Source organism: Durio zibethinus, chromosome 16, assembly GCF_047325235.1.
Source record: "Durio zibethinus cultivar Kanyao isolate XHJ-2024 chromosome 16, ASM4732523v1, whole genome shotgun sequence".
In the NCBI taxonomy this organism is placed as follows: Eukaryota; Viridiplantae; Streptophyta; class Magnoliopsida; order Malvales; family Malvaceae; genus Durio; species Durio zibethinus.
The window spans coordinates 19,579,947-19,604,029 of NC_143177.1; the positions used below are offsets into that span (position 1 = coordinate 19,579,947).

The 24,083-nt window shown below is 27.6% G+C and overlaps 1 protein-coding gene, 1 long non-coding RNA gene, 1 other non-coding gene and 1 pseudogene across 4 annotated transcripts; 3 read left to right on the forward strand and 1 right to left on the reverse strand.

Annotated features, from left to right (window-relative positions):
* Positions 1–184: 184 nt before the first annotated feature.
* On the forward strand, positions 185–257 carry TRNAA-AGC (transfer RNA alanine (anticodon AGC)). Its single transcript has one exon. It is a non-coding gene; the product is annotated as a tRNA-Ala (tRNA).
* A 953-nt stretch (positions 258–1,210) lies between these two features.
* On the reverse strand, positions 1,211–3,641 carry LOC149514406 (beta-amylase-like; annotated as a pseudogene). The gene is made up of 7 exons (XR_016328489.1): positions 3,567–3,641; positions 3,072–3,470; positions 2,835–2,998; positions 2,443–2,706; positions 2,149–2,358; positions 1,648–1,887; positions 1,211–1,561 (listed from the first exon to the last, which is right to left on the reverse strand). The product of XR_016328489.1 is annotated as a beta-amylase-like (transcript).
* Positions 3,642–7,312: 3,671 nt separating this feature from the next.
* Positions 7,313–8,246, forward strand: LOC149514407 (uncharacterized). Its single transcript, XM_089745010.1, has one exon. The coding sequence runs from the start codon at positions 7,583–7,585 to the stop codon at positions 8,066–8,068; it is 486 nt and encodes a 161-aa protein (XP_089601136.1). The 5' UTR covers positions 7,313–7,582; the 3' UTR covers positions 8,069–8,246.
* An 11,629-nt stretch (positions 8,247–19,875) lies between these two features.
* LOC149514408 (uncharacterized) lies at positions 19,876–23,048 on the forward strand. Its single transcript, XR_016328490.1, has 6 exons — positions 19,876–20,167; positions 20,261–20,312; positions 20,636–20,772; positions 20,975–21,016; positions 21,107–21,245; positions 22,469–23,048. It is a non-coding gene; the product is annotated as an uncharacterized LOC149514408 (long non-coding RNA).
* Positions 23,049–24,083: the final 1,035 nt, after the last annotated feature.

A 24,083-nucleotide genomic window follows, 5' to 3' on the forward strand; every position in this document is an offset into this window, starting at 1 on the left:
GAAAGTATTAAAACTCTCTAGAGCAAGAACATTGAAGAAAGCAGGTGCAACCAAAATTCAAGAAAACTCCAAATATTATACCCGAGACAACTTCGGAGTTAGATGCCCATTCTCGGATTCCTCGAACTGAGTGATCCATGTGTTGAATCATTGATAATATTCTAAATTAGAAACGACAAATCAAGGGGATGTAGCTCAGATGGTAGAGCGCTCGCTTAGCATGCGAGAGGTACGGGGATCGATACCCCGCATCTCCAAGCTGTTTGTGGGTCCGTTTCTCTTTTAAATATTCTATAATGATAAAATGACTGTTTTATTTTTTTAATAATATTTCTCACATTTCTTTTAAATATTCTGTAATGATAAAATGACTGTTTTATTTTCTTAATAATATTTCTCACATTTCTTTTAAATAATCTGTAATGATAAAATGATGGTGATTCGATTTTAATGAGTTGCTGGAGTTCAATCTCACAAATCAAGGGACGTAAAATTTTCATTAACTCTACAGGCTAACAGTCGTTTGTAGATATTTATTAAGATTAATTAAAATTTTATTCTAATTATAAAATCTTTTTATAAAATTTTTTTTACATAGTATTTATAGACATTCTTTGACAATTTTTGTAAATCTATCTATTAATATTGTAAAATTAATAGTAACATATAAACTCTGTATAAACATTGAACACATAAAAAAATAAAACAAATTTCGTTTTGAAAAACTTTTTAAATTTTATTAACCATTGAATTTAAGTAGAAGATTAAAAAAAAAAAATCATAACATTTTAATAATAATTTTTCGTGCTTATTAATTAATGATTTGGAAAGACAAAAAGCTTTTAAAAAAATAATTAAATCACTTTTATATTTCGAAAAGTATTGAATCATGTAAAAGTGGTTTGATTACGATAATAATGTTAATTTTTTTCATTATGCTCTTATAAAAAATATATATACACATATATTTCTTTTTGTCCTTTTTCGATGAGATATTTCCCTTTTATATGTTCTCACTTCTTCATTACTCTCCTTGTCCTTGCTTTCAATGATGAAAGTTTTCTGAATGGGGTTTAATTAGGGGATCTGCATGAGAGAATATCGTCCATTGCTTTCCTCTAATTTGCCTTGATCGTTCATCAGGATTCCTGGCAACACCGATGGTACTGTTATTATGATTATTTGGTAATATGGTCAGGGCCAAGGAGTGTAAAATGAACAAGTGAGAACAGGTGGAATTATGATTCAAAATGTTGATCGACCACAAATTATTCTAACCCATGAGAAGGGCATTTTTTTGGACTGCATTTCCAGTTTTTTTTACTATTCAGCTATTTATGTTTTCATCCCATGACTCTCACTTGAACATGGAAAAAAGCTTTCTTATCAAATTAGTAAGCACGCCATCAAAATCTTCAATCTTCATGTCTGTTTCTTGATCCCAAGGGAATGGCTCCATTGGGTTTGTTGCTTCCAGAAGATCTTCCATCAAAAACTTTGGCTTTGACCGCTCCAATGGACCTATTTGGTGATTGTACATTCCTAGGTCTGGGCAGTAATCCTGAAAAAGGGAAAAAACAACTTTAAGCAAAAAAATAATAATAATGAAAAAGATAAAATAATATTTTACAAATGAATATTGCTTACTTGATCAGCGTGCATTTTCTTCACAAGTGTCTTAAATATCTTGAAGTTGTTTTCTTTCAATAAATCATCTGATAAACGGAGATATGTGACCCCATACATTATCAGCTTTGACAGCCCCTCACTGTTGATACCATTAGGCCTGGCATTTAACAGGATCTGATTGTAACCATTTCTGTCATATCTTGATAACGCATTCTCTCCTGCAACTTCAAGCTGCTCTCTCCAACAACCACTCAGAACCTGCAAAACAGATGTGCCATGGATGACTTTGCATTCCTCCATCTCAATACAGGTATGATATTTTTAAATTTTATGGACTTTATATGAATTCTCTTTGCAACATTAGCCAGAAACGATGACAAACAGTCTGTTTCATTGAGATAAGCCCTTTTGTTCCCGATGGCAAATATTTCTACTTATATATGTTGCATCGGAGTTTTCCTAAACGCTATAGCAATCGATTCAGATATAAATGAATTGAATATTCTTCCAAGTATTTACCTGTTGAACAAGTTCCTGAGGCCCACATTTGGCATCAGCTCTTTGTTCTGAGTCCCTCATCTCGAGACATGTGAAGTTGAAAATAGCATAATGCCTTGATAGCATAGTTGTAATGGGTCGATATCCATCTCTATCTTTCACGTTGTAATATCCTGAAGTAAGTTCTGCAGCATGGCTATCAGATTTATACCACCAGTGTATTCCGGCTACCTGTTTTGAAAATAAAATGGAAAATTAAATAGACTGATCGATTTAAGTCGTTGGGTAAAAATGTTTTAAGGTTGTGAGATATACTTTTGCTGCTAACTTCAATTTACAGCCGAAGAAAGCTTTGTTAGCTTCATCAAGGATCTCATCCCCATGGTTTAGTAACTTGTTGGAATACCAAGTCAAGAAAATTTTCCCCGTCTCGGTAAGGTATGTCCCATTCAATCCAAAGAACTCTGTGGATCCAGGAGTGTCATTGTATTCCCCTGCGTTATCAGGCAATTCCCATTCAGGATGGCCTGCATTTGTTGCTGTCTCTTTGAATTCTGCTTTCAGGTACTTGTCATAGCACTGAAGTAATATACAAGAATTTTGTCAGAGAATTGAAACCCAAGCATATGGCCAGTGTTTATGGCTTATATAAGATCATAAGATTGTTAAAATGAGAAAGTGGCTAAATTGAATAAATGACTCTTAACCTGAAATTCTCCAATACCAGGGAAACCCATCCTTGACTTTCTGGATAAGAGGGATATCTTAGCTCCCCTGCAGGACCAAGCCCTACTTCAATGTCTGTTATAAGTCCTACTTCTAGAAAATCTAACATGTGCTCCCTGAAGCTCTTCATGTAGTCGCTGTACATCTACAAAAACAACAATCTAAGTATTGAGGAAATAAAGGAAAATATTATCAAGCCATAGAGCTAAGAAACTAACCTGAACAGCAGTTCTTCCATGAAAAAGAGGCTGATTATCCACTCCGATGCTTAGGTACTCCTTGTTCCTGTTACCTTTTCGATTGGTTTAGAAGATATCAGGGTCTGTTTCTCCAATGTCAAGTACTCACTGGGGAAGTGGGATGGTAACTTCATCTCCTACATTGCCACCACAATGATGAAATGACATTATGGCTTGTAGTTTCAATCCACATTCTTGAACGATTGCAGACAAACTCCGGTAAGCACTCCAATCGTATTGTTTATGGCCCTTTGATTCCACAATTCCCCACCAAACGTCAACCATTACCCCATCGACACCTCCTGCTCTCAGCTCTTTGAACTGTTTTTCCATCTTAGTCTTTTCTTCAAAAACATTATCATTTGAAATGACTCCCAACTGGACACAACAGGAAAAAAAAAGTTAGTGGATTGATAATCTTTAAATACTTGATCTTATGCTAATTGCTAAGGCAGAAAGACATTTGAAACTTACTGGCAACATTACATAGACCGGGACATAATTTGCTAACATCTTTTCATTGTAAGTGGGAGCAGTTGGAGCCTGCATGTTTTGATGAACAAAAGGATTTCAGGGTTTCTATAAGAAAATGGAAATGGAGATTGGTTTGATTTGATTTTTTTTCTTCTTGGACTGAGCTGGAGATTGCACTGATGGTCCTCCTTTATAAAGTTTAAACCAAATATAAAATTAAGAATAATATATTGCATCTGGGATCGGGCCTTATCTTTGCATGAAAAAGAATACATATCTTAATCTGATTGCTCAGGGTTTATGTGCCTGTTTCTACAATAAAACCAAATGTTTATCTTGCTCAGAAAATTGCATTGTGCCATTTGTGAGACAGCTTGCAATAAGCTAAGATGCCCATCGACGACCTTTTGCAAAAGTAGGAAATATAAACGTATCAGGTCATGGACATTATAGTCATTTCAACCTCCATATGGGTTAAGTCATATGCATGGTAATTCGTGTATCTATGTAGTGTTTATTTTATGTTAAACATAGATAAAACACTAAAAATTATCATATGGAATACAAAACATATTTTCTGGACTTAATCTTTAAATGCCCTTGTTAACCATCATAGTTCTGTAAATCACAAGAATAACCTTTTAAATGACAACCTTATTTTCAGCACGTGCGAGGCTATAGGCAACGTAAATGACTGGGCTTCCTTGGCCACAGGCCACAGCTTACGGTATCTGATAGCAAAATAGATATCAAAGAAGATTGTAAGGCAGGAAATCAAATACAGTTTCCGCTCACCTCTGGCAGTTCATCTACTGAGAACTTTGATGCCACAGCTTTGGGATCTTTAGCAATATCAGATGAGTTGAGTGTACCTGTTTGCCCCACAGCTTCTATTCCTTTAACGTACCTTACTCCCTGCACGGTTTCAACTCTATCCATTGATGGCATCTCCTGGTGGAAAATGCTGCTGTAAAGCTGAGGCTTAGTCTTATCTCCCCAACCAAGCCTGTGTTGAATATATAACACTTGTCATGTTGACGATCGCTTCTGCTTCTTCTGGCGGCCAATATGTTTTAACAACCAAAACAAGTTATACTATCGAGCAAAAGAATGGACCGCCGAACACTTTTGCGCAATAAAAATCTGGTCAAATTAATTTCCTGCATCTCATGTTGAAGTCATTGCTGTGTGCTCCTCCATGATTAATCTGTGAAAATTCTCCATGTTTTTGTAACTATAACGCATTCCTCTAATTATGAAGAGAAGAACATGCACCCTTTGGAAAGCAGTTGTGTGGTCAGGACTTGGTTTGCTTGTATGCAAATTGAATTGCAATCGTAAATTTTCTCTGGTCATGTTTCTTTCTTGCTTTATTTATTTATTTCTTCGGCTAATATATATACGTCTCTTCTTGCTTAACGTCATTATCTTCAGTTTTGTGTGTGTATATATATATTTACCCTTTGATGTCTTTGCGAATATGCTGCAATTGATATGCAGAGGTTCTTAAAACCCTCTATTTTTTTTTCCTCTCCACACTTTTTTCTTTAATTTTAAAATGAAATTATTTAATTATTTTGTTATCTCAATTTTAAAATTTTCAGATACGTATTTATGGTAAATTATATAACTTATATACTCATTAGTTATATAATTTATTGAAATTTTATATCTGATAAATTCTTTTAAAAAAATTACATTTAGGGTTTGGGAAAAAAATCATATTTTACAAAAATTTTCAAGTTTTCAAATATACAAATCTAAAAACCTTTAAAAGCTTTTGGATATGTAAATTTTGAAACATTTAAAAATTTTTGGATTTACATATCTATAAACTTTTAAAAACTTTCAAATTTATAAATCTAAAAACTTAAATATGAAGGAGATAAGAAGAAAAAAATTAAATAATTTCATTAAAAAATAATTTTAAAAAATGTGAACAGAAACTCCCATTGATATGTCGTCCTAAAAAAAGTTTTAACTTCTAATATGACTTAGAAGCTAAGAAGGCTTTCCTTTAATAATATGAATTGCCTAGAAAAGCATAAAATTTTCAAAATCTATGTTACGGATGGATATAGCACTATAGCAGTTTAAGATCAATATCAAAATTTTAAACCATGGATGTAATCGTTAAAAACCAAATATAAAACTTAAGTTTAATTAAATTAATTTATAAATTATTTATAAAATGACATTCAATAAATCTAAAAAAAATCACTTCTCATGCAGTCTTACCTTCTTTAGTAGAAAAGAAAAAGAAGAAAAGTAAAATCAGTTAAATGGACCTGACTTGACGGATCATCCTGCATGAGTGCTGAGCCCGTCAGCTGAAAAGAAGCCAAAATCAGAGGAGCATCTGCGGGGCTCGAAGTTGAACGACGCCCAGCTAAATCGTTCAGTAAAAGTCAATGGAGCAGGCACAAATTTGCATGAGCCAACATAAAACGTGATGGCCCCCCAGCACCCATCACCCGGTTTGATCACAATTCCGCAGATAATGAGTATCATGCCATGAATAATTAAAGCTTTAAAGTATCTGTTTGATGAAGTTTAAGGTTATTATTTTTAGAACTAAAATATTTAATATTAATGGTCGTCTCTTTACTAGCATAACAAGTAAATATTCCTAACATGTTGCTCTCATTTCCATTCCCACTTTTAATCAGATTTCATTTCTAATTTCAACCCTTTCTATATACTTTTGTTTTTCCTTTGTCTTATTGATGATACATGCTACATAGGAAGAACTTTTGGCTAAAAGCTAAAAGAAAAATCATGAAGAACTAATTTATACAAATCATATCTTTAATGTAATTTTAATGAATTTATATTCAATGCATTATTAGTATATAGATGTTATATATTATCAATGAATTATATAATGACATATTATAAAATTTTAATTTTAATTTAAATTCTTAAAAAAATAAATACATTTAATTCTTAAAATACATTTAAAATTAAATTTTTATAAAAATAGTAATATATGATTTAGTGATAGTGTCTATCATCTATATATTAATTGTGCAGCAAATATAAATCTTAGAATTTAAAAATTAATTTAGTTAGTTATTACAATTATTTTTAGTTATATCTAACATATTTAAGATTTGAATCTCAATACTTAAAACATATTCCAAATATTAATTTTTTCAATTTAGATTTGATAATTCATATATTCATATCATATAAAATATTAAAATTTGTATATTTATATCATAATTTATATAAAAATTACATATTATAATTTATATATACACAAAAATATAAAATATATTTTTTAATTTTATTATTAATATATAATTATTGTTAATTTTTTAAATTATATTATTTTTATATTTTTATATCATATTTATATTTTATTATTATATTATTTTTAAATTATCAAATTTACCAATGACACTACAACAGAAATTCCGCTACTAACCGGTAATTTCTATGAAAAATGAAGGGTGTCGTTTATGAAAATAAGAGAAAGGGAAAGTTTTTGAAAGGATGGACCCATGACTACAAGACGTCTCAGCAACCAGCTCCATCCAGATGAGTGACATGGCAGACATGCCTGTCGGCTGTCGGGATCGAGCTCGACTCCCAAATTATCCTCCTTCAACCCTTTACTGTAAGCCCTCATTTATCTGATTAACTCCTCCCTAATTCATAATACTCATAAATACAATCCAAAAGCAGGGGCATATTTGATATTCTATACTAAGTGTCAGACTATTAACAAAACTAGAGCCAGAGTTGGTTGAAGAAACAGCTAAAACTGAGCGGCGCATTTCATTTGGAACCATTGCAAGCTCTCTCTCTTTAATTGGCCTTCACGTGCACTCACTAGCCCTTCTCCCCTTCAACTCACCATGAAAAAAAGACGAAAAATAACCAAACCCAAATCCTATCTTCACTGAACTAAAACAAAAGTTAGGCCCCGTTTCAGATTTGCAGGTTTTTGAAGGTCAGTCTTGTTTGTTTTTCTTCTAGTACAAAAGGGCTTAAAAAAAGAAAAAATAAAGATGTGTTATGTGGGGAAAGCCACAAAGATCTTCATCTTCATAGTGACAGTGTTGGTGGTTTTGGGCCTTGTCTTGGGATTCGGGTTGTTTCGTCACGCCATCCAAAAGTCGCACAAGTGCTCTGGTGACTCTTGCCCTTCTCCCGTTGTCTTCCCCAACCCTAAATCCAGCCCCAATACACCATCAGCCTCTTCCTCTTCCACCCACCCTCCTCCCCCCATTTGGTCTAACCAGCCCACCTCGCCTACATTCAACCCTAGCCCCAACCCACCACCTAGCTCAATCCCTACTCCCAACCCACCACCCAGCCCACCAACTGGCGATCCTACTACTACACCCCCGCCTCCTAACTCTAACCAAATTACTCCTCCACAATTTCCTCCTCCTTATGCTCCTCCACCGCCAGTTTCCAGTGCAGTGTTGGGGTTGCCACCCAACAATCAGCCTAGTCCGGTAGTGGTGGCTCCAGGTCCTGTGCATGCTTAAGTTAGCTGGTTAGTTTCCATCAATCACCGTTTTTTCCTGAAAAAAATAAAAAATTATATGGAGTTTTTTTTTATATATATTTTGTTTCTACTTCCAATGTTATTGAATTAAACAATTCTTTTTTGGATGGGTTGTATAGTGGTGAGATAATGAGTTTTGGATTGAATTTTGATGGATGGTAAGTTTTTGTTTTTCAATACTGTGGGCTGCAATGGTGGATTTTTGGCTTTGTTACCGAGATTGAGAATTTTGGTGAATTCATTTACACAAACCTCTTCAAAAGTAGTGAAATTCTGCATTATGTCTGCTAAATTGTCAAAAAATTGTGTCGACTCGTTTGACTCCAATGTCTAATCCTAATCCAACGGAACTTATATGTCCTAATTATATCAGTTTTTATTTTAATTAGAGATTTAAGGCTAGAAGAACTCATTAAAAAAAAAAAAAAAAAAAAGGCTTGGGAGAACAGAACCCTTTCTTAACCCAAAAAACATCGAGCAATTGTTGTAAATACAAAAAAATATATTTGAATGTACGGTAAAATTAATCACATTAAAATTGAAAATAGTGAAATTAGATATAACCATTGTATCAAAATACGCTTTTAACATTTTAGTTATGCTGGTTTCCAACATTTTTGAGTTGGATGGTGGGTGCTTTGTCATGTTGCATAACTATGGCTCGTTAGTTGAAAGAAATTACTGTTTATTAATCGCTTTTAGATCTTAATTACTGTTCCAGAATATTGATCAATTTTGGATAGTGATTAAAGTCAAATAGGCATTGCATTACAAGTTAACATTAAATTTTGTCATTATTTCAATTTCATTAAATTTTTTATTACTGCACTTTTAATTTTTTTTGTTTTTTTAGATGAAATAACAAAAATTATGAAAATTTATTATTTATATTGACAGAGATATTCAATTATTTCTTTTATTTAAAACTAATGAAATTGAAATATGCAATGATAAATTGTCACTTCTATTAATAGAATATTTTTGTCCAATATTTTAATTTTGTTATTTATAAAAATCAACAAAATTAAAATATAATGATAAAATTTTAATGTTGAATAATTGTATAGTAGTAAATTTTAGCTTAATTTAATTATTTTTAGATAAAAGATAAGGAATACATTGAGCAACGTGGTCAACACAACCTGTGATTGTAGGGAAAAATGAAAATATGAAAATTTCACTCCTGAGTGGTTAGGAAAAGATTTCTGTCTTATTTGGGAAATGGAAAAGACGGGAAGGGTGTGGTGGATTTTCACTGCCCAAAGGAATCTGCCAGGCTGGACTGGACTTACTTGACTCTACCCGAAAATATATATATATTGTAAAATAAAGAAAAGAGCAGCAAGCTAGACGAAAATGGTGTGACGGCAATTCATCATTTTCTTTATGCTAAAGGATAAAATTATTCTTGAATTATAATTTAATAAGTATTTAACTTTTAATATTTTATTTCGATTTGATTAATTTTTTAATTATATAAAATTTAATCATGTAAAAAAATTAAATCAATCTAATTACAGTTAATTGAATCTTTAAAAAAATTTTAGAAAATAAAAAAAATTTTATTTAATTTTCATATAAACTACATCATGTGATAAATTTTTATTTATTTTATTAATATTACATAAAATTTTATTTTAATTGATAAAATAATTCACAGTGCTAATTTTTTTTCAATAAAAACGTAATTAATTGTAAATAAATATTGGATGATACAAGTGATTGCAATTAAAAAAAAAAAAGGAATTTTCATTAACTTTATTCCAAAGATAAAAACAGAGTAATAAATTCAATTAAATCAAAGTAAAATAACAAAATCCAATCTTCATCTATAATACAGTATCGTGGATCCCAATTTTTTTGAAATATTTGGAAGCTTAGTTGGTTGACGACAGTGAAAAGCAGGAATGAATTTTATTGGTTACACTGGTAGATCTCGCTCTGGCAAATCGATCGATCTGGATCGCAAGTCATGTCTGTTTCAGCAGATGCTTATATTTATAAGTGAACAACTTTTTGGCCGTGGTGGGTTTCGTCCCATCTTCCTTGTCCATGCGGTGATTAGGAACGTTAGCATATGGGCATTCGTTAATTTTTTTTCATTAAGGTATTTAAATCTGAATTTGATTAATTTTAAATTTAAATTACTTGAACCTCATTAACTTTCAATTATTTAAACCCCCTTTAAAATTTTGTTTTAGATCACTTTTTCAGCTTATTGCTTTAGAATGTCTAACCCCCTTAAACATGGCATTCAAACGCATTTGTTGTTCATCCGAATGTCATAACGTAAAATTAAAACAAAAGTTATTTTCCACATGAAATTTGAATCACATTTGATTTTTATGTCTTAAATCGATTTTTTTTTTAATTTAAAACCTTTCCAAACTCTTATGTATCTTGTTAATCATAATTTTTCATTGTATTGATTAATACATCATGTTTAATCAATTAATATTAACTTTTTTTTTACTAAATTTTAAAAATAATTCAACATGATGCATGCATGATACATCAAACATAAAAATAAAGTCAATTATAAAGCATAATATAACAAACATACAATCTAGGTGAACAAAATCATTGACATAGAAAAGAATTTAGTTTTGATCAATAATTGTGCTGAATTTAAATTTAACACTCATATAAAACAGAATAAATTTAAAGATTCTAGTAACAACTTATAAAAAAAAAAAAACATCTCCTCAATTGTTCTCTTTTACCAAAGAACAACTATCTTGAATTTTGAAATAAATCAATAACATAATATTAGGTAGAATGCATCCTGATCCCACGAAGGATTGAATAGTAAAAAAAAATTCATAAGATAACAAATGAGGTCTTATCTTAATAGTAAGGAGGAAGCCTTAGAATCTTGAGATTTTAGGATTCAAATCTTATTGTGTGTGAGTTTGTTTGTTTAGTTATGATATAGTTTATTAGTTGATTATTCAATTGTTGAAATAGTTACACCATGTTAACATATATCTTTTTCATTCAAATCATGTCACGTAATAATATTATTAAAAAAATTAATTGTTTAAAAAAATTAATAATTGTATTGAAATAAATATTCATTATTTAATTATCACTTATGATATATAATAAATGATTGACTTTTTAATTAGCAAATGATATATAATAAATGATTAACCTTTTTTAATAATATAATTATGTATTATGATTTGAATGAAAGTAATATATATTGATGTAAGTAACTATTTTATTCAATCCTTTTTTTAAATTGAAATCATACAAATAAGATCAAATAAAATATAATGACAAATCTCAACAAACATGAACTCTTTCTATAGTCCAAGAAACATATAATTCAAGAAGTTTTGAATTTTTTTACTTTGCATCAATAAAATGCGAAAGCTATGAAATTTATTTTACAGAATATAATAATTACGAAAAGAAATAAAAATAGAGGAAAGATAAAGAATTTGGGGTTGTTGGTGTTTTATTTTCGGTGCAATTCAAATGAGCAAAGAGGGGTGTAAAAAAACAAAGTTTTCGATGAATTATTTGTAAAAATGTTCACTTTTTATTTATTTATGTTCATCTATTAAGTTTAATAAATGATCTTAAACAGTATTTAATATTCGATTAATAAATAAACCGAATATGAATAGAAGCCTACTTCATTCGATTAAATTCACAAACAAGCTTGTTTAATGTTCATGAACAAACTAAATAAATATTTGTTTATATTTTATTTTTATTCTTTCTAAGATAATTACTTTATGATTAAATTTTTTTAACAAGATTTTAATCAAAATTTAATATTAATACATGAAAAAATACACTTAATATATATTAAAAATCTTTCATGATAATTTATAAAATATTATTTTAAATGTATTTTTTAATAACCTAAAATGGATAATAAACAAGTTATGGAGTAGATTTTTTGTTTATAATTTTTTATCCCACATAACTTGAAAAACCAATGTAAGGAAAAAAAGTCTTTATAAATGGGCATATCACTTTCGCTCTTAAAAGCTCAAATCATTGTTTTGGAAGACCAATTTTTTAGTTATTAATTTATATTCATTTATATATTTATGAATATATTTGTTTAATATTTACGAATAAATTTATTTAATTTATACAAATTGATCTTAAATCATATTAAAATATTTTAGTATTTAAACAAATTGAGCTCAAATATAATATAAAATTTTTTTATTGAATATCAATCGAATACAAATAATTTTAAAAATAAATAAATAAATTATAAATATAGTAATATTAATTTAGATTCAATTAATTTACATTTATATAAGGAGGGATTGAGTCATTGCCATGGCATTTCATTGAGTTGGAAAAAGAAAATTTTGTCAAAGAATATATAAGAAAACAAAATCATAAATAACAAAAAAAAAAGGTAAAATCACAAAAAGTCCGTAACAAAAGTAAATTAAAATGTAATAAACTTAAATCAAATTAAATGTTCAAATAAAAAAATCAATCAAAATTGTATGAAAAAATTGAAAAATTAATAAATTTAGACAGTATAAACACTTCATGGTTTTGCCTCAATCATGAAAAAAAGCCGGTTGTCACTTATAAACACGGGAATCTGTGTCAGCCAACAATCCCCAAAAAAGGATTAGTAAAGGTGGCATATGGGTGAGTCCATAGGAATTTGGATCTCAGAGTTTTGGTTGGGATCATTTTGAATAAAAAAAAAATAGATTATTTTGCATTCAAAATAAGAAAATTTTAGTTATATCATATTTAGAGCATTTTGAATTAAGTTAATTCAATTTTGGATAATTTCTAATTTGAAATAATTAAGTTTGTTTTATATTTTTAACTAAATTATAACCTATTCGATACATGAAATAATTTTATTTATTTAATATAAATATATATATATATATACAAATTAGTTTTGTTTTAAATTATATTCAAAATTTTAAAACTCATAGCATATATAAAATTTATAAATTTTTTGGAAACAACAAAACAATTTGTCTTTCCTTTAGATATTTTTGTTTACACTAATATTTATATATCTGTAATATTATATCAAATAAAAATAAATTATGCTTTTTTAAAAAATATATAAATTATTAAATGATAAATTAAATAATAAAAGAAATATTAATATACCTTCACTTTGGTAATATTGACTAAATTATTATGCAAAATATAAAAAAATTTTGAAAATATGTGAAAAATGAAAAAATAAATTGAAAAAAAAAAGTTATTTTTTCATAAGAATGAAATTGTAATGATAATAAAATATGTCTTGGAAAAAAGTTATAAAAAAAAAAAGACAAATTGCAATAGTAATAGAATATACCTTGAAAAAAATTGTTGAAAAAAATAAAAAATTTGATGTATAACACATTACATTTGTAGTCTTAAATTTGTAGAAGAATTCTTTAGTGACAATTAGAATTAAATAGATAATTTTTAAATTAATTTTTTAAAATTTAAAATGGATATCATAAGTGATAGAGATAATATTAAAGTTTTTGCATTTATTTGAATTATAAATTTGATAATTAGAATTCAAATGGATATTGTAGTTTTGATGATCTTATTATTTTAAAATTTAAGATAAATTTTTTTTGAATTTTTAAAATCTTACATAAAATTGCTTAAATTTTTAATGTCTTACATAAATTTTTTAAAAAGATTATTTTTTAAATCAAGATAAAAAAAATTGTTAAAAGATTTGGATAAACTTAATCTTTATAATTTTTAAACATATTTGAAAGATTTTGATAATTAAATAATTTTTTAAATAAGGTTATTTTAGTAAACAACTAAAATTATTTATTAAAAAAATAAAATCCATATTTCATTTTTTTTATTTTAGAAAATATATCTTTAAATTGATTTAATTTTCAATTATAATTTGAATAATTTTGATATTTAAATAAATTTAAAATTATCTAATTTGTAATTAAAAAAATTATCTTATTTTTTTTTAGAAATATCTTATGTATAATTTAAGAGGGTTATTCACATAAGCGTCTATGTGGCAAACTTGTTTATATATGTTGTTATATAATATATGGATATTATTTTTTTAATAAATAATTTTAGTTGTTTATCAAATAACCTTATTTAAAAAATTATTTAATTATCAAAATCTTTCAAACATGTATAAAATTTACAAAGATTAAACTTATCCAAATTTTTCAACAAATTTGTTTATATTGATTTAAAATTTTGATTTAAAAATTATCTTTCTATAAAATTTACGTAAGACATTAAAAATTTAAGTAATTTTATGTAAAATTTTGAAAATTCAAAAAGCTTTCATCATAAATTTTTAAATAATAAGATTATCAAAATGATTATATCCATTTGAACTCTATATATAAAATTTATTTTTCAAATAAATGGAAAATTTAATATTATCTTTATCACTTATTATATCTATTTTAAAATTTTAAAATTATCTATTAAATCTTAATTACCTCTAAAAAATTCTTCTACAAATTTAAGACTATAAATATAATATGTTATACATCAATTTTTTTATTTTTCAGTAACTTTTTTAAGGTATATTTTATTACTATTGCAATTTATTTTTTTTTATAAATTTTTTTCTAAGATATATTTTATTATTATTACAGTTTCATTCTAATAAAAATAATTTTTTTCAATTTATTTTTTTCATATATTTTCTAACATTTTTCATATTTTGTATAATAATTTAATCAAGATTCTAAAGTGAAAGTGTGTTAATTTTTTTATTATTTAATCTATCATTCAATAATATATATATATATATATTTAAAAAGACATAATTTATTTTTATTTGATATGATTTTACATGTATGTAAATATTATTGTAAACAAAAATATCTAAAGGAAAGACATAATTTTTTTTTTTTGCTTTTTTCAGAAAGTTTATTTTTTAATGACAAGTCAATAGATATAAATTTTATATATGTTATGAGTTTTAAAAATTTGAATATAATTTTGAAAAGAAACTAATTTGTGTATATATATATTTATTGATATGATTTTACATGTATATAAATATTATTGTAAACAAAAATATCTAAAGGAAAGACATAATTTTTTTTGCTGTTTTCAGAAAGTTTATCTTTTAATGACAAGTCAATATATATAAATTATATATATGTTATGAGTTTTAAAATTTTGAATATAATTTTGAAAAGAAACTAATTTGTGTATATATATATTTATATTAAATAAATAAAATTATTTCGTGCATTGCACGAGTTATAATCTAGTATATAATATATATATATATATATATATATATATTAGATTCACCATGAGAGAAAAAATAGGGAGAGATTTCAATTGAATTATTTTTTATTTGAAAAAAAAAAATCAAATTCAAACATTGTTCTTTGAATAAAAAATTTATGTACATTTCACTTAAATATTGGAGTAGGAGTTAACTTGATATTTAAAAGTTTTTTCAGCAAATTGCTAAATCTATCTATACTATATACAAAAGCTGTCTCCATATTCATCAAAAGGGGATAATTGCTTAATGTCTTTTAAAAGGGTTTGAGGGTTATATTCGAAAATAAAAGCATGTAAAAATAAAAGTAAGCCAAGTGGAGATGACAAAGCAATGAAGAAACCAGCAGACTAAATTGCTCAACTTCCCATCACTACAAAGCTGTTCTTTCTCTTTTCCATTTTAGGCTTTTGTAAATCAAAACCTAAGTCATTTTCACTAGTGAACTCGCCATGTCGATACGATCACCCATTAAGTTCTACTTCATAGAGCTCTTGAAAATGGCTTTTGTAGATCTAAAAACCAAATCCCTTGTGATGTTTGCAATGATGACAACGAGCAAGTTCTATTTTATTAAGTTCCATCTTCAAGCCAACCTTCGATGTTATTGTTAACAGTGTGTTTGGATTGAGGGGAGGAAAAAGCAAGGAAAGTAAAGTAAAAGAAACAAAACCCCCATCCCCTTGTTTGGATAAATTTTTAATTTAAAGAAAAGGAAAGAGGTGAAAACCAAATAACATTTGATTTCTCTTGTAAACTCAATTTTTTTAATACCTCAATTTGGAGGAAAAGCTAGTGAAAGGAAAATTAAATTTTTTTTTATTTATAAAAAGACTATTATATCCATCTTTTTATTAATATTAAAAACCTAATAAAAAAAACTTAAGTAAATCACAATTATCCTATAATTTTTTCAAAGCCATTTCTCTTTTCAAGTAAGTTTCACATATCTCTTTTAATATAAAAACCACTGATATAGTGGCAATTGTGAGGCTAAATAAGATAGCAAATATATCATGATCCATAAGTGCTCTAAAATCACAGGTAATAAAAAGTTATAATTAAAAAAATTATTATAATGAATCATAATTTTTTTATTCTTTATCCAAATAATGGTTGTTAGAATTTCTTTTTTTTCCTTTCCTTTATTAATTTTAATTATCTAAACAAATGTTACATATATCTTTTCTTTTAAAAAACTTTATTTTCTTTTCCTTTCCTTTCATTTCCTTTCCTTTTTTTCTTCCTTTATTAATATTTATCCAAACATAGCATAAGGATTTCTACAGTTTGAATTATACAAGTTTTCTTGTCGATTTCATCGATTCTTCTGAATAAAGGTAAACTCATAATTTTTATTGTATTACAGATTTAGGGATTTTATGAAAGAAGAGGTAATAAACAATTGTTAGTCTAAAAAGAAAGCGATTAATGTGACCCCATCTAGTAAAAGGCATGTGCTTATGAAGTTTGCTAGAACAAGATGGCTTTTTGATGAATTCCCATTGGTGGTTTCATGTTCAAAAGAAATTTAATGAAAATGGCCATGCATTTGGGTTTAAAGGAAACCGAAATGTAAGCATCTATACTAAACCACCATTGGCTTTACTTATACTAGAAAAGAGTGCCAATTTTGCTATAGAAGCCTGAGACCAGTTCTAGGATGCTATAAATAGTGTTACAATGTTGAGTAATATGTTTTTATCTATTAGTTTTTTATTTGAAAGTTAGGTAACGATTTAATTTTAGTAAAAAGAAAATGGGAAAAATCTCCATCATTCATGTTTTAGTACTTTGTTCACTTCTTATGTGATATTTTTCTTTCATTCCTTGGTTAGATTTTTTAATTGATTTTGTGGTAAATTGTAGGTGGTGCAGCATTTTTAGGAAAAGAATGACATTAAAAGTGCTATCAGTGCTCTGTAGATGTTGCCAAATCATTATGTGGGTATTTATGGAAAGATTTCATGTGTTACTTTAGTTTTGATAATTTTTTTTTTTTTTTGCTTTAAACGTGTTTAAATAAGTGTCAATGTGGAAGGACTGTATAAGAACCAACTTTTTTTCCCTTAACAATACTTCTTCCATGGTTAAATGGATTTTTAATGTAGCTTTCTTTCTCTAGTTTTTACCATAAAAGCTTCTGGTGATCTATGTTGCTTGCTTTGCTCAATCTTTTTATGGGAGTTTTTACTTATGGGTCTTTATTGTTGCTCTATTTCTGTATTTTTAAAATGTGAAAGTCTTTTTTTTTATGTTGGAGTTTGAGTTTCTTATGCTTGTGTGTATGCTTATATTTAACATGGTGCATGCCCTATAAAAGCTTTCAAGTCCAATTAGTTATTATAAAGGATTCATTGATTGCTCTATGATATAGTTATCCTAATCATAGTACTTATTGGTTTCATTTTAACTATATCATTGTGTTTTATCTTGAGATTTATCTTTCTATTCTCGTTTTCTATTAATTAGGCTAATTGATATGACCGATATATTTGTTGAATAAGTAGTATGCAATTTCGACAACTGAAATAGAAGTGAGATTTTTTTTTCTATTATCTTAGTGAAATCGTTCAATTTATATGGTATAAACTTTCACTATGTTGATATTAGATAATGTATAAATTATTAGTAGATGTTTGTGGGAAACAAGGCAATATTATCAAATAAGTTTTTCAAGTTTGGGTTAGAAATGTTTTGATACTTTGGCATTATTTAGTTATTATTATTTATGGTAAATTGAAGCTTCCTAATATGCTATAATGAGAGCATATGTTGCATTTCACATTTCACTTATTAGAAAAAAAGGGAAAAATTACAGTTTAAACTTGTAACAATAAACTTGCAACAATTAGATTTTGCTTGTGTATAGTTAGATTTAAAGGTCAGACTAACTTGATACTTTGATGTCTTCTATACTTTGGCTTCGAAAACAAATTATTTTCTGGTTTATTTTGAAAATTTGAATTTTATAAGTTATCCTAAAGAAAGTATAGAAAAGATTACTGTACCTCATTAATTTCTTATAAGTTTATCAATGAGTTTGTTATAATTGTTTTTGTTGTTTATGTGCACCCTATTGTCTAAGGATGGCAAAAAGCGATTTGAAGCTGATTTTAGTGTCTCATATTATCCTTGCATGGAAGTTCTATACAAGTGTTATGAAGATGTTGCAAGTAGAAGCAAGATTTGTAGTGTTGTTTTGGCTAGGCGTCAATTTCATGTATGTTTATAACATTTTATTCTTGCTTTTTTCAATTTTGTTCATGATAAATCCTCATTTTATGAAACAATTCAGTTTAATTGATTAATTTGTAATTAGAAATGGCAGAAAAATTTATAAAAATGTTTCTTGGACCAATCAATGTGTGCATCCCATAAAACCATCCAGTTGAAAGTTAAAAAATAATATAACAACTACAGAGTAAGCATAACTTCTTTATTACTTTTTTCTTTGAAATTCTTTTCTATTCTTTGATTGTTTTTATTGACATCCAAACATACTCTTCACACACACATACACACACACACACACACACAGAGATATATATATATATATATATATATATATATATATATACACATTTGCCAATTGGTTTGGTGCCATGGATGAAGAATGTGAGGTGTGGTATTGCTTTCTTTTTCTCAATAACTTTATGATAATTGTGAGATTTTGTTCAATTTGTCTTAGATGGACATTTGTTAATAAAATTTGACGCTTTTAGCTTTGGTGTAGTCATGCTTGTGATTATTAGTGGAAAAAAGAACTTGAGATTTTATCAAGTGGAATGTTGCCCAAGCCTAATTGATTATGTAAGTAAGGATGAATATTTATGTTTTTTGTTCCTTTATCAACTTTCCTTCTCCATACCAACTACTAGCTAATACTCAAGAGGTAAGAGGTTATTGGGAATGGCAAACAATTTTATTAACTTCACTTGCCTATGGATTAAGATGTGTTTCATTTTTTTGTTATTATTTATAAATGGTTTATCTAGTATATTTGTTTAAGAGTGAAATTGAAAATTTACCAAACAATTTTATTTTGACAGGTTTGATAGCTACAGTAGTGATACCTTATTTAAGACTTAATATTAACAAAGTTTGGACGATAAAGTTGAGATTCTGTTGGTGGATGTTTTATTTTGACAGAGTGAATTTCTTTCTTTCAATTATATATTATATTAATGCTCAAAGGACCATTTATTTCATTTGTTTATAGATTTTTGCCCATTTTCACTGCAGACTGTTATTTGAGGGTTTTACTTTTCTTTTTTTCCCCTCTTAAATGCCTTCTAATCTTTAATTATTCCAGCATTTGGTCGATTGCCTGAAGAGATTGTATTTCAGTCCATAGTTTAGAAATTAGTACCTGTAAATTTTGTATCAAATTCATATTCAAGCCATTGTTCACAAGTAATTAAGCTCTTTGATGATCCTGCTATGCTTTGCTCATTCAAACATGATAGCAAACTATTAGGCAAATCGGAATAGAAGAAATAAAAATAAAAATAATAAGATAACAAGGAAAGTAACAATATGAAGTGAATTTTTTGCCTGTGGTATTGATATGTAACCTCATCAAATCCATGAAAACTATTTTCAATTTACATTTTGAATGCTACATTTTTGGGAAAATTTGGGTTGTAAAACTTTGCACCAAAATGTTTATGTTGACTATTAAATGCCTTCTCAAACATATTGTTTAAATTCCAGGCAGGTGGTTTTCTTGTGTTAAGTAATAACCATACAGTTGCTGAGGAAAAGGAATTAAATGAGAATGTATACTCTAATGATGATTATGTTGAGACATCATCATTACTTGAACAGGTATCAGTTGATCCTGCGATTGAATTACTTTTTCTTTTTTTTTGCAAACCTATTTCTTTGGTTCCATCTACTATATGATTATTCATTGTACAGGAAATGAGATTTGCAGACCAATCTAGTTTGAGATTCATCAGTGGGATTATTTGTAAGTCCAAGGCTTTTATATTTAAAAGGATGTTATTTCGTGCTACTAGAGGCAAAATGCTTTTTAATCAGGCATCGGTTGGTGAAGAAATCGTGGATACTTTATCGGCTGAAATGGTTTATTTTCCTACTCATCACATCAATGATGTTGCTAAAATCTTAATGATCTTTTCATTTGGAAATTGTTACTGTTATTTGGTACATTAGATCTCTAGTTTGTCTACATCCAAAGATGTTTGTGGTTTTGTTTGTTGATAACTAGATTGATGCAATATTGAAAACAACTTTACAATTTTTTTTTTTTTTTTCTTTTCATCTTTGCAGATTGAGAAAACAGTACTTGTAATTCTTTTCTCTAGGGAACAGGCAAGGACAAAGATTTTGAAAAATTGTGAAGCATTTGGAGCAATCAAGATTGGGATAGGAAATATGATGTGAGCGTGCTAAGTATTTGATTAAATGTATGTGAATTGGTCAGTCTCCCATTCATTATTTAAATTTGTAAATCTTATGTTGATGATTCCAAAAGTTTGAAATCCTAATCTTTAGATGCGTAATTTTGAGTTCAAAAAATTATCTTAAGTCTTTATTGTAATCACTTTCGATTAGCAACTGGATTTTTTTCACATTGAATATTCTGTGATTAATACTTTTTCTATTCAGGTGGTAAATTTTCTACTTAGCTTGAAACCAGCAGAAATCAAGGTAAAAGTTAAACCAAATATTAAACATTACTTTATTGCGTCATAAATTTTAATTTATAACTAAAAATCCACTTGATTTTTATAATGCAAGGTTTTCCAGTAAAGTGACACTAATGGATGTTGATCCATCCACTGGATGTTCTGTAATGCTTGCAATCAGTGCTTGAAAAGTCTACCCAGGTGGTGGATCGTTTTGGTGTGGGATCATGAAGAAAAAAATCATAATTCATGTAAGCTCCTTGCAAATCTATCTATTCAAAACACTTGTATTATTAATTTTACTCGTTAGTTTTAATTGCATTTGAACATTCATGATAGATTTTTTATGAGATTGATATCATCAATTGGTGTTTATGACTAAAAAAAATTAAAAAGTGCATATTTGAGATTGTTCAACAACAGATATTCCATGTCATTTTCTATTGTGATTATGTGTGAAGACCTGCTAGATGTGTATTCAATCTAAACTATTCTGCTCTACCTTTACCTTAAACTATCATATTATTTAACACGTTTAGCTCTTATGCTCCTTAAATGTTTTAGGACTTAACTCTTGATTGCAGGGTTTCCTTTATTTTATCGCAAGCTTTGTGCAAACATGATTAGGTTTTTTCGGCTCTTCTGTTATACTTGCTTTGATTGTTAAAAAAAAATAAAAATGCGCCCGCAGCATAGTGCGGGCACAATGCTAATCATGTCTTAAATGTATAATAATAATAATAATAATAATAATAATAATAATTTCATGAGTGTGACATTTATGAGGTTCAGAAACTAATAGAGTCATGAAGGTTGTGTTGAAGATGGCTGAGATAAAGTTGGTGATATGGTGATTGTGTGGCAATGGTGGCTAGCTGGTAGCATATTATGCCTGACATGTGCATGATGAAGTTGAAGTGTAATTTAAGAAAACTGTTTGGTTGTATACCATTTTCATTTTTGGTATATATGAGGAAGTCTGAGAGGGTGAGAAGGGAAAGCAGATTTGAACCATGGAAGTTAACCCTCCTATAGAGAGGTAATAACAATTAGGCCAAGCTTGAGTTGTTGATGTCACTTTTGAATATCATGCATATTTTAATTCTTCTAAAGTTTTTAGCATTCTTATAAAGTATCAATGTTTTTCATGCCAGCTTCATGTTCCATGGAGTAGGCTTGGTCAGGATCCAGTTTTGGTTTACAGGATCGCATTTTTCTGTTAACTGAACCTGAAACCTTAGTTGAAGTTTGTAGTGAGGATGCTATCAATCCTTTAAAAATATGTTTTTTTTCTTGAATTATTAGATTAATTTCTCTCACTTGAGTGATAATTTAATTGCGAAATGGTAGTAATTGAGAAATTTAAAGAATGTGTTATTATAATACTACTTTTTTCTTTTAATTTCCTTAATCAATGTTTTCTGTACTCATTTTGTTAAATAAATTTGGTGCTACAATTACTGTTTAACTGCAGTCGAATCTGTTAGTAGGCGCCAATTGCAATTTGGAAAAGAAACCCATCAACAAAAATACGGTACAGGGAGCCTACAACTGCTACTGTCATTAGTTTGAGTAGAGATATTGAGTATCTCCATGTCTCTTCTCATAAATATATTCTTTTATTTCTTGACAATATACTTAGGTCTTTGTTGATTATTACTGAATATCTATTGATGTTAGTGTTGGACTGAATTCTGTGTGGATCATTATTGAAAATTTATTGATTATTATTTTTATTCTTGATGTTTGTGTTTTTAACATCATTATTTTTAGATAATTATTGATTTAAGATTTTACTCTTTTTTTTTGTTGTTTTAGACTTATAATTTTTTTTTTTTTAATTTTTGCTGATAAAGAGTCTGTTCCACTTTAATTCACAAAAAAAAAAAAAGAGATTCCATAAAAAATTACATATTTATTTATAAATTTAATGGTAACACCCTACGTGAAGCGGGGGTTGCATACTGGCTAACTTAAATCTCAAAAGATTTGACGATATAATTTTTTGAGATATTTTTTGAATTTGCTAAAAATACTGCAAATAATAATATAATTCTTGTATTTTTTTTCTTAAAAAAAAAAAAGTTGTCTTTTAAGAATTGAGAGTACCATAAATTTTTAATAGTAGACCAATACATCGAATAAGCAGTACCTGTAACAGTTACACTAGAAATTATTAGTATGCAAAATTGCAAATATAATTAGTGTCCATTGAACAAAGGATTTAATAACAACAGAACCAAATTGTTCGTTCAAACGAACATTACATTCTAAAGTTGTAGATATTAAAATTCATTTTAAATTTATGCATATATATGTACATATATATATATGTGTGTGTGTGCACATGCATACATATTTGTGTGTGTGTATATATATATATATATATTATTTATATGCATCTATATATCTTTTATTTATATAAGAGTATAAACATCAATACGTTAAAAGTAATTAATCTTATTATCTTTTTATATTCACTTGAGTTTGGATCAATTAATTATTTTATTTATTTATATTTATTATTTTTAATTACATTAATTTTAAAAAGTAAAATTATGTTCAATTTAATTTTAAATCATTTTAAATATTAAGAATTATTTGAATTTAAATAATTTTAAATTCAAATAATTTTTGATTTAATTCAATTCAAATTTGAATCAAATCAAAATTTAAATTAATATAAATTCAAGTTTGAATCAATTTAATACTTGTTAGTGTGCATAAAATTTGTACAACAATCAAAACTACCAAGCCCCATCAGTCCCATGATGGCATGTTTCCTGCAAGAATTTATTTTGGATATAGTTTTATTTTAATTTTTAACATTTCCCATCAGACGAACTCCGCTCATTGCAATGTAGAACTTATCAGAGCAATTGTATAACATTCTAGTGGTCTTATTTAATGATTTACATGTTTTTTTTGTTAACTTTTTTATCTAATAGGGTCCATCGAATTTGGGTTCTAGTAGATCGAGCTTTAAATTGAATCAGTTTTTATCACCTTCTATCTATAAATTGGATTTAAAAAAAAAAATTTGAAAAAAAAAATTTGCTACGTGGCAAGTAGATAATTAATCAGGTGAC

Excerpts from the sequence above, each read along its gene's own strand:
- LOC149514407 (XM_089745010.1), top strand. The coding sequence starts at position 7,583 with ATGTGTTATGTGGGGAAAGCCACAAAGATCTTCATCTTCATAGTGACA.